At 45.3% G+C, this 12215-nt stretch overlaps 1 protein-coding gene across 1 annotated transcript in view; it reads left to right on the forward strand.

The window, feature by feature from the left end:
* VPS13B (vacuolar protein sorting 13 homolog B) overlaps positions 1-12215 on the forward strand; it is a 301109-nt gene that overhangs the window by 134594 nt on the left and 154300 nt on the right. The window contains 1 exon segment of the mRNA XM_061554219.1: positions 8646-8755. Coding sequence (XP_061410203.1) covers positions 8646-8755 — 110 coding nt within the window.

Raw genomic sequence — 12215 nt, forward strand, 5'->3', positions numbered from 1 at the left:
TGAGCAAGCGCCCAGGTATGTGAGCTATTCCGTGAGCGTGCCACTCGGGAAGTTGATCTCAGTGGAACACACGTGTGCGTGACTCGGTTGTGTAATCCTTTGACTTCCATGACCTGCCAGTGCTTTGCACGTTGTTTGGGTGACCAAGCGAACGACTGACCTTTCACCCGTGCATGAAAGGTTCGGCGTTTTTCAAAGCTTCTGCTCTTACGCGTGCAAATATATCTCCGTACGTGCACGTGCGACCTATTTGTTAATCCACTGCCAAATGAGGCTCTGTCCATGCTGTCCCGTGTCTGGGGGGGGGGGGGGGGGTGCTATTGGAGGGTATCTCACCACACCAGAGGTCGCAAACGGGTTTTGATTCCTTACCCGTACCCGGCCGCACCAGGGTCGCAAACAGGTACCCGTACCCGGCCATATCCGATTGCGACCTCTGTGATGAAGCCAAGTTGCAGGCGCGGGTGGGTTGATTCTAGGAACTTGAATTGTGAGAAGAGACAAGACGTTGGGAATAGAGTGACAAACGGTTACTCACCAGTGACTCACGGCCTACCCGTACCCGTACCCAGCCGCACCAGGGTCGCAAACGGGTACCCGTATCCGGCCGGGTACGGGTAGCCGGGTATCGGGTAGGGTACGGGTATCGGGTACCCGGTTGCGACCTCTGCACCACACTGGGCAGTGCGGGTACGTGAAGGTGAAGAGCATCGACATGGAAGCGTTGGAAGTGCAGCGCAGCAGTGAACTTTGCCACACCGACCCCTGCTGGCCACGACGTAGTAGAGCGCAACAGCCGTCGATGACAACCTGGCGTGCATGGTGGTCACCCAGCTAAGAACTAGCCAGGCTCAAACCCCCATCTTAGCTTCTTCTGAGATACGACAAGATTGGGCACATTGCGAGTGATTTTTTCACGCTGTCCATGTAGCCCCGTCCGAATATTTGTGAACGTTTCGGGTGGATTGAAAGCTCGGCATGATATGATCAATTAATTGTTACGAGTCGGAATTGCAATTTCGTTTCAGACGTCTTGTGTTTTTTATTGTCTCGTGTACGGTTGTGTTTACCCCATTACCATGAATGCAACAATTGGCGTATCATCGGGCATGACGTTTTCGCAGTTCACATCTCATCAGTTCTAATAACACGCACAATTCGATACACGTGTCGTGGGCATTACCACTTGATTTTAATCGCCGATGCACGGAGTTGCATGCCAAGTGAGAGCACGACTTGGGATGCACGCGATCGAGTGTGGCCGTGACGCCCCACGTGTTATGAGCGTAGCATGGCGCGTTGGGTAGCCGCCGGCAGGTGTCTCGCCCCGCTTGTTTCACCGCTGCTTTTGATTGGCCGGGCTGGTTCTCACGCGACGCTGTGGGGAGTTGAGGGCATCTGCTTCACGTCTTTAGCTGTTCGGCCATAAGGGCCATTTGGGAGAAAGGAATGGGAAAAACGGCTTCCAGAGTCCGTGATGGAGAGCGTTTGTAAATGCAGGTTCACGGTGACAGGCTGTTCTTACAAGCATGGCCAGTTGAAATGCTCGGAAGTCCAGACGCGAAGTGGTATTTGCTTTAAAGGATGACAGCTGTGGCTTTATTGACATGCCCTAACGTACACTAATACGCCGCATGGCCATAAATGTATCACCCATTAAACGGTGGTATTTGGACAGCAGTTTGAACTGTGCGCTTGAAAATGTTGGCAACTTTCCTTAATCAACCTGCCCGCACTTGAGCGGCGTGGTGAAATATGGCCAAACAACCCCCATAACCGACATGGCACGGGTAAGCCTTCAACCGCAGCGGACCTTTTGGCGTCATCTGGTCCAACACCATGTGAGTCTAGGCTCTAAGAAAAGTTGTCTCGGGTGTGGACCAATCAATTTTAAGGACAGTGCATACATTTTCAGAGTTGTGTTTTTTGTTTGCATTCCGACCGCAGGTATTGTGGTCAATGCAGACACTACTCCTTGTAAAAAAGGTGTCAGTTTTGTTGCCCGATAAAAGGGTAAAAAACCAATGATCATGAATGGGCACGTTTGTTCACGTGACAACTTAATTAATTGACTGCATTTGGTGGAGGTGGGTTTTGTGACAGTCGCCCTTAAAGAGACCGTCCTCACCGCAGAGAACTGTAGCGACATGACCACACTCTATGATGGCTGACGCCAAACTGTGCCACACGCCCTCCCGCCTTGCCTTGTGGGAGCCTCGGTACTGATAAAGTTATTTTATTTTAGTTTTTCTTTGGTCAGAACGGCATCGGAAGAGAAACTGATGACATACATTCTCCTATAAATGGCACTGTGGTCGTCTTTGTACTGCGAGTTTTATGGAATAATTACGGTGATTTTGTGTCAAGTCTTTTATTTATTTTCACTTTAGAAATTGTTTTCTTTGGCGAAAATTAACGCCACTTCCATAGTAACGTGTACACAAATGGGCCACGCTAATTGCTCAGCGCACAACATGGATTAGTACTGTACTTGCGTTGAATATATTTATAAGCAAGAGCTAAGAGCACTTACAACGTTGTAATGAAGCGCACACATTCGTTTACGAGAATGTGCAATTATTGTGATGATTCACTGCTTGGATTGTGGTAATTTTTTTTGTTGTAAAATAAAGCCATGGACTCAAATGCTCATGATGAGTATGACCTCAGCGAAAAATGGGCCTCGTGTATTCATGCTCTTGCCACAGTGGCACTTTTCTCCGGGGCCATATTTGGTTGCACAAAGTTGTATTTTGTGCAGCATAACCAAAAAATGTCTCTTGTGGGCCATTTCAACTGTCACTGGAACGAAGACCTTTCAGGTGACTTTGTGGCAGATTCCTACACGGGCAGACCTTGCTCAGCACATTTCCGAATGCACTCTTGCGCAGGCAAGTCTGCGGGGCCTTTAAAAGCAAGAGTTACATTTCACGAACACTTAAGCACAGCTCTGCAGCACTTAGTTTATTTTTGTGTGAAATAAAATGCTTTCAGCATTCACTTAAAGGTAAAAGATAAAGGTACATCCCCACAACTTTTTGGCTTGTGCCACTGCTGGCAGAAGAATCTCAACTCAAGGGAGTTTTAGAGAGCTCTCTATAAAGGCCTAATTTTCCAATCTGGCCAGACATCTGGAAATATATGGAAGTACCCACAGTTTACCTCACCGTACATGACCTGCCAATAGACTTAACTGTGGTGTACCCATGGATAACAGACAGGGTTTATAGTAAACTTGACTCATTATTTCAACCATGCTGGGAGATTGAGTCGAACTAGCAACCTCTGGATTCCAATTCCAGTGTTACTAATCATTATGCCAAAGCAGTATCCCTGGTCAGGTCATTTATATATGTGTATATATATGTGTTATTGGCGATATTTGACGTGACATTAGCTGTCCACGCTGCTCAGACTACTACCATAGCAGTTTAAAATCGCACAAAGGAGCAGCCTGCACATTATTTTAAAAGCCTTTCCTGCTTGAGTCTTTTTTTAAAACATTTCCTTTGAACTAAAAAAGGAATGGGTAATTAAGGAGTTACTTACCGGCGAAATACAAAGGCCAATCTGGGCTCCACTTCAAAAGCCAAGGTGGCTTGTTGGCCAAATGCGGCCTTTTGGACAATGTTTACACCCATTGCATTACTCTACATGTTCTTGGTTCTTTCGGTAAAGTCACGTAGAAGGGAAATAATAAAATAATAAAAATAAAACATAATAAAATAATTCTCACGACGTTTCGGCCACAACGCAAGCAGCCGTCCTCAGGTAAAGAATGAAACATCACCAAGCTTGGAGGGTATATTTAAGCTGGGTTGGAAGGGGAAGAAGAGCGTCTTGATATGCAAATTCTTTTGTCAAGATGCTCTTTTCCCCCCTCCAACCCAGCTTAAATATACGCTCCAAGCTTGGTGGTGTTTCATTCTTCACCTGAGGATGGCTGCTTGCGTTGTGGCCGAAACGTCGTGAGAATTATTTTATTATGTTTTATTTTTATTATTTTATTATTTCCCTTCTACGTGACTTTACCGAAAGAACCAAGAAGATGAATCCCTGCAGTTACGAAAGCTTTAAATCGAAATTGACTCTACATGGTTGGGTTTTTGAACGGCTCGCTTGGTCCTACATTATTGTACGCATTCAGGGGGGGACTGGCTTTGAAGATTTCCTACAAACATAGCCTCATGGCAGGGTTCACGAAAGATCAGCTGCAAGATAATTAAGTGTGCCCTATTATTTCCATTGTTATTAAATCATTCCAGCCCTTTATCGATACTCTGTTGGATAAAGGCCTTCTCTCATGCCACGTCGGCCATGGTGTGGCCCCGTGGGGGGGGGGAGGGGGGCAGTTTGTCAACTGGCCGCCTCTGAAAAAGAGCGTCATTGCTCATCAGATTCCTTCAGTCTAAATACGGATTCTGAACCCTATTTTGTCTTATATATACCGGGCTGGTGTAGCCATGGCCGAGATCCAAACTCGGTCCCTCTGGGGTTGTAGCACCCTTCACCACCGCTTCACCTCCACGTTGCCGCTACAGCATTCCCTCGTTAATCACGAGGGATACGTTCCAAAGATGCTCGTTAGGAGAGGATTTCGCGGGTCATGATATTGGCCTACGAATATATAGTACGTGCAATGTCTGCAAATGCTTCTAGAGCTTCGTGAAGTTCTCTAACTTTCTCATCTCTTTATCTCATCACATTCTCTCATCACTTTGTCATCACTTTATCTCTTTAGTTTCTCTCTGTCTGTGTGCAGTTGTGTAGCTTTCCAGATGCGATTCACAGATAATCAAAATTGCGGATAGCAATTTCGTGAATAACGAGGAATACTGTACTGTCGTCACGTGCGATTGTTTACTGCCCATGCTATTATGTACGGACAGATTTTCACCGTACTATAATGCATGCTCACAAACATTTATATTTCATACAGCATGTCACCCGTGTCGCTACACTCATTAATCTCCACCGACGTCTTAATAGGAGGATACAGGTTTTGTTGAGCTAAATGCATGCATGTGTTCCGGCAAATGGCTTTTGTTTTCCCGTGTACCAGCATCATGTGGGTATCAGGCACTCATTTCCGTGTGAGCGCGGGATGGGAGTCAGAACCCATTTGTCGGATTTTTACCAAACGTAGCGTGTTGGATTAAGAACAAGTCTTTTGATTTTGGAATTTAATTTTTTTTAGTCAAGCGACAACGGGAAATGGGGTGCTTATTACGGGTACTTGCAGGTGACTTGGACGTGTGATGGCGAGGTGCTTTCGCGTGCCAAAGAAAGCAACGTTAAATTGAGGCCCAGTCTTTGAGCAGACAATGAGTGGCAGGCAACGAAACATGGGCGCAGACAATGGCGACCGTGCGGCCCTCGAGATGGCAAATAATCCACAGAGTTAAAGAACGAGGGGCACCTTGCCCCCCAAATGTCGCCTAATTATATATGCTTCCTTTTAAGGCCACGGTGTTATTGACCGATGTTGTGAGTGGGTTTTTTTTGCTTTACCCCAAAAATGTAAAGGTTTCGTGCAAAATTCATAGTTCGTTTGAATGTTTTATCCTTTGCACAACGAGCTCTGTCCACTTACAAGTGAGGCGGAGAATGTGGACTATGCCTCCATTTGTTAACTTCACGATTTAATTCGAAAAATGTTACGCGTTTTTTGTGGCTCAACAGGAATAACCCGTGTAAGTTATCAGATGTTTTAGCCATATGTGTTTAATTAATTCAGAAAATATTTCAACAATTACGCTTTATCTTTATATAAATAATGTTAATGTAATAAATGTATGGAACGCAACAGTATATAAAACGGACCATTGCCTTTCACCGACCCTTTGCTTAAAGGCACACCGTGGAACCTGCGATGTTTTATGAACTGACGTGCGTGGACTTTAAACGGCTTTGGCAGCGTGTGTTCTTTTTGCCGAACGTTTTCAATTTCACACGGTGGACACGACGATTTCTGTTGAGTTATATTTACAATTGGAGCGGGCAGTCGGCTGCTAGCGCTGTTATGTTTTCTAAGCATATGAACTCTATCTGTTCATCTCTGGACTGGCAAACCGCTTAGAGTTTGCTTTGTTTGGAAATCTAATTATTTCAGTTTGCCCAACTTGGTCCCTGAACGAGGGCCTGGCCATTCCCCGTGACACCATTACAGTTGTAGAGAAAATGTTGCTGGATTCAAGGCTGTGTTCTTCACTTTGATGCTTGTACGCATGCTATCCCTCGTCGCCAATGCACAGCTACTGATCAAATATATTCTTTCGGTTGCAAGGTGGCCGAGAGATAGAACTACAGCGAGTGGATTGCACCACTCCGAGGATGTTTCTTCGCAATTTTTGCCACAAGTTTGCGTGGTTAATGCAGAATTAATGCCTTGTAAGATGTGTCTGTTTGGTGTTTGAACATCTGAACGCCTATTTTATTTATTGCCAGCATGGGTAAAACCTATTCTTATTTTTCATAATTTTGGATGCTGGCAAACATATCCCATACATATGGATTGAAACCATCTGTGCGGAGCTTTGAGTGCTGTCCCCTCGTATTGTGAGGTTTCTACGGGTCCTCCGTTTTCTTCCCACATGCCAAGTGCACACAAATAGAATTTACATCCAAAAGCAGGGTCCTCCTGAAATAGTCTTAAATTGGAATTCTTGTACAAACAATGGGCATTGTTATCATAAATCTCGGTAGCTAGCACATTTATACTTTTACATTCGTGCTCTTGAAGTGTACGTGTGCGTATTAAGATCGCCAAAACGGAATGTTGTCAAACATACGCATGCAAAATAGATCCCCCGTATAGCCTTAGCAGACTGTTGGGGCAAGTGCTGTTCGCGAGCACCTATGAAGGCCGGCACGTCACACGAGGGGGTGGGTGGCCAGCACCACGCCCGGCCGCCTTTGTCTCCCCAGTGGCGATGTTTTTACGCACCGCATCAGGTACTCATTTGAGGTGGAGTCGACCTAGGGGAGGCTCAGGACCAGTTCGGATAATCGTCACTGGCGTTGGCCGTGACCGGTCAAATCGAACTCGAATCGCCGGGTTCATTGAGCAGCGTAGCGCTAACCGCTGCACCACCGCTCCCCACGACTCTGCTGACACTGAATCTTGGGATACATTGAAGCTTTCCTGAGTTAACAAAAAAAACTTTGCTGTTATACCAGTGGGGAAGCTGTTGAGTGTGTACACAGTACCAATGCACCAGAGCTCACGGGCTGGAGGGGTTCAGGCGCCCGGGCTATGAAGGGAGGGGAAATAGCACGTGGAGCGGGAGGGGACCCCATTTTTAAATCCTTTATATTAAGTTCGCTTGCTTGCTTGCTTGTGTGCTTGCTTGCTTGCTTGCGTGCTTGCGTGCTTGCTTGCTTGCTTACGACCGTGCAAATCTTTCGGTCGTTTTTTAACCCACTTCCCGTGATCCAATCGAGATGACATTTTGCACACAGACTCGTTGTGCGAGACAATTAATGTTGGTGTAAAAATTTTTCCATAATTTTTTCCAAAATTTTACACTGTTTAGGGAAAACAAATTTAATATTTAATTTCCAATTGCTTAATACTGGCAGACAATCATCTGACCCATAGGTGGCAGCCATCTCAAGCCAGAGGACGAGAGGACTCTAGCCGCCACGCATATAAAGGATTTATAGTGAAAAACTTTGTTTTTACGGGTTATACTTATATTCCTAGCACTAGGGCCCAGCTCACGGCGCTGTATTTTTGCTCTGCAACAAGTGAAGAGAGAAGGAGGAGGCTGTCACGTGGCCCTGTGGCTTACGCGAGCTGATGTCCACTCCGCGTATCATCGACATGCACGTGTGTGTTGATGTAATTATTTATTATTTTCGCGTATCTGGTGCTCTAGCTTGTGTGAAAGTCATGCCCAAGTAAAAAAAAAAGGAAAAAAAGCATTCGCTTGAATAAGTAAAAAGAGAAGTAAAGGTAACACCTTCTTGGTTCTTTCGGTAAAGTCACGTAGAAGGGAAGTAATAAAATAATACAAATTAAACATAATAAAATAATGATCACGACGTTTCGGCCACAACGCAAGCAGCTGTCCTCAGGTGAAGAATGCATTCTATTGTGTTTTATTTTTATTATTTTATTACTTCCCTTCTACGTGACTTTACCGAAAGAACCAAGAAGATGAATCCCTGCAGTCACGAAAGCATTAAATCGAAATTTAAAGGTAACATATTTTCACAAAAAGGACACCAGGGTGGCTTGCAGCCCCTCGTGCTAGATGGGGTCTGGGTGTCGCTGCCCACCCTGACGCCGCGGTACCCCACTGCGCTGCAGGCCGCTGGACGCTAAGCTAAAACTATAAACCTTTTTTATTTACCAGATAAGGCCCACTGAGCTAATACAGCTCTTTTTCAGAAGCGACCTGACCACAAGATCGCTCAATGAAGTGGCTTATCACGTGGACATTCATAGAAGCCAAATACTGCATGTCGATTCTAAATGTGTAGGAGAGAAACCGGAGGCCCCGTAGAAAAATCCACGTGACCACAGGGAGAGAGAGAGAACACGCAAACTCCAAATATACAGGCGTCAGCTTCGGGAATTGAACCGACGAACCTCCTGCATGCCAGGCGACGGAGTTAACATCTCGCCTCCAATCCTGCAGGCGCCGTGCTGCTGCTGAACGTGGAGGGAGCGGCGCTGAACGTCGACCCCGTACTCTACGCCTGGCTGCTGTACCAGCCGCGTCCGGGCGTGGGCCGAGCCCGGCAACAGGTAAGCAAACGCACGCAGTGGCAGCTTGTTGCGTGCGTTTGCACTTTATTTTCGCGCGCAGGTAGCAATTTACTTTGCTCAGTCGGTGTCAGCCACTGAGGTCGTGACGGGATTCCCCCTGTACCGTGCCCATTCCGTTGTCATGCGCACCGATGGCTACTTTATTTGCACGTAAAATTAAGATCGATTGGTAGATTGATCGAGTTTCTGCAACGTGTAGTTGTCGGTCAATTCGCGTAGCATTTCCCAACATGCCGTTCGCTTGGCGTGTTCCACCAAGGTTCGCGTCGTCGCGCTCGCCAGCAGTGGCAGTTTTTTTTAATGAAAATTAATTTGCGATGCATCGCGAACACGTGGATGACGTGTACATTTGGACACCTGCAGCGCGTGTGGTGCGAGAACTGGCGGTTTAGTAGTAGGTTTTTACCCTTTCAACTGGTACAAAACTGACACCTTTATACAAGGGATCATGTTTGCAATATCCACAACACAAGCAGTCAAAATGCAAACAAAAAGAAACAACTCTGATAATGATAATGATATGCACTGTCCTTGAAGTTGATTGGTCCACACCCGAGACAGCTTTTCTTAGAGCCTAGTCTCCATTGGCGTATAAAGGTGTCAGTTTTTTACCAGTTGAAAGGGTAAAAACCTACTACTATATTTTGCCACTGGTAAAGGAGGTCTCATAGCGTAACTGGTGGTTTGTGAAATAATATATCGCTTGGAATGTATTGGGGGGTTTTTTTAGTATAAGAATACCGGGAGTGCCATGTTAATATCCTAAGGAGTGTCGTTGTTCACATAAGATCCCTGGTTAGCGCGTGTGCAGTTATTTACTTCCCACTCCCCGCAGTGATGTCTTGCATTCAGAGTTACAATTCATTAAAAATATATTGTAATTTTCTTTTTTAGTTTTTACCATCTCATTGGTCTTGTTTTCCCATTTTTTTCCGCTTGTACAGTTTTGTTCCCTCCAATAACCCCCGCAAACAAAGCAACAACATATTGCATGCATATCCTTAGCATGCATTGCGAATGTGTTCATATACACTCGATTCGATGCATCTATCGTGAGCATTAAGCGACTATTTCAGTCATTGAATGCCTGCTGGTTCGCGAGGGAAGAGGGCATGAGAGCAGTTAACATTTCTCCAGTTCCACACTTTGGAAATTATCACCACAGAGTTGAAACTTGCACAAGAATAAATCAAATTAAATGACACCAGATGCAAAGCCGGTGTCATAGAATATTTGTATTTTATAACCGCTGACCTTCAAAGTGTGACCTCAGAATTATGTTTCTCTGGTTAATCCAGTTCAGCGTAGCTGATGGAGTGCCCAGGAATTCCTCCGTGAGTTGCCAGATATCTGCTTCCTCCAAGGTTTTTCACGGTTTTATCCAGTTGCCCTCTGGGGGGACACAGGCTTTGTCGATTGTTAGATCATCCCCGTGTGCTCCAGTTTCTGATTAAAACAACACCTGCTGAGTGCAGTCACACGACGGCTCGACCGTGATCGCCCGTGCACAAATTAAACAATACTTTGGTTTTGTTATCATCCAATAAAATCGGTTTTGGAAATTCAAGAGATGAATTTCATCTCGTGGCACAGGTGCTCGGTGACTTGTTGAGGGCACGTGGTGGCTTGGGGAAGACTTCATCTTGCAGTGGAATTCCCATCGATTTTTTTAAAATATCAATACCCTTATTTTAGTCGAGGTCGAACAATTCAATAATTAATCGATTATTGTAGATTTTTTTAAAGCTCGGAAGGCATGAATCAAATATTTTGCGTTGGAATCAATATTTTTATGAGTATTAGTTACATTTAATGTGTTCACGTCACCCATGCAGCCACAGTGTTACACAAATATATATTTATTTCTTAAATCGAATTGCATCTATAAAGTGTCATCGGGGTGAGGAATCATTCCATCTCTCTCATGTAGCAAGTAAAGCCTTGATGAGTCTCACAACTCCCTTGTTTGAGGTGGGTCCTGCATCGGGATGTTTGTCCACTTCACGTGGGAGAGAAAACCCCCAGAGTACCTGGAGAGAAAAACCCACAGTTAGGAGGGATATGACTCATAGCTGCTCCATGCCGATAGAATCAGAATCTTGATTTAGACTGGAGGAATCTGATGGGCCTACGAAGCTGTTTTTTCACAGATGTCAAGCAGCGGTGGGTTAGCACGATTTAATTCGTTGGTACAGTGCCATTTTTTTTTGCCCACCTTACAGCTCCAAGCCTCCGAACACCTGCAATTTTCAGGAAGTCTCCCATCACAGTCCAAAGCATGCTCACCCCTGTGTAGCTTCTGACATTTGACACATCATTTAAAGTGATTTTGGCCACGTGTAACTCGAAGCTGCCGGTGCTTTAAAGTTTGGGGCACCACACTTTATGGCCTTATTATTTCTCTTCTACGTGACTTTACCGAAAGAACCAAGAAGATGAATCCCTTCAGTCACGAAAGCTTTAAATCGAAATTTAATTCATGGAACATTTCAGAATGTCCTCACAGCTGCTTGATCATATTTTGAGCATTCTGACATTATTGGAGTCCAAAAGAAATTAGGCTACAAATCACTGGACCAGATCAGGATGTTCACATGCGGGAGAGTGTTGTGCCTCGTGAAATTTCACTGCTGTGAGTAACATCGCAATGTTCTGCTTGTTGTGTTTTACTTCCAAAAAATGCCTGCTCAGGAATACAAATAAAATTCTCAAGTTTTTATGACCGTACATCGTAATGTTTGTCTAACCAAATGGAAACAAGTATACATGGATAAAGCTTTGTCATGGTGCAATATGTTATTAACTTGTGAAATCGTAAAAAGCAAGATGCGCCCTACAATTCCTGAGACATGTCGTTGCTGGTAGAAGGGCCTCCACGAGAGATAACTCGAGAGAATCCCGCCGGAGCATATCCTGACCCACTCTTCTCATGCTGTCAAGATGTCTTGAAAGTGTTGGCAGAGTCCCCACCACACTTTATTGCACCACACACACCACCTGCTTATTGCATAATTGTGGCACACCCATTCATGACACTGGGTGGACAGAGGTGGGTGGAGATTCACGAAACGTGCACCATTATTTATGACTGTTCTGCCGGGAGATCGAACTGGTGATCTCTGAAATGCAGGTCCGGTCATGGGCTTCGTTAAAGCAGGGAAGTTTCACTCGACCTTCAGATTCCTTTTCAAACGGGTCTGGCGTTGGATTTCGGTGGAGGCCCGAATACTCTCGACGGATGAATTCAACAATCCATTTAGTCGACTGTTGTTTCCTGGCCATTTCACCGCCGGCCACTGAGTAGCAGTAGCAGCAGTAGAGCTTTATTCATAGCCACATCAAGATCCCATTGAGACCTGGGGTTTCCTCTGGAATCGTTGGTAGATACCTAACAGATGCGACTGGTGCTACCGACTAAGTGGCATCGTACTGTTCAACG

This window comes from Lethenteron reissneri, chromosome 19 (assembly GCF_015708825.2).
Source record: "Lethenteron reissneri isolate LAM-NWPU_2019-01 chromosome 19, ASM1570882v1, whole genome shotgun sequence".
NCBI classification, from domain to species: domain Eukaryota; kingdom Metazoa; phylum Chordata; class Hyperoartia; order Petromyzontiformes; family Petromyzontidae; genus Lethenteron; species Lethenteron reissneri.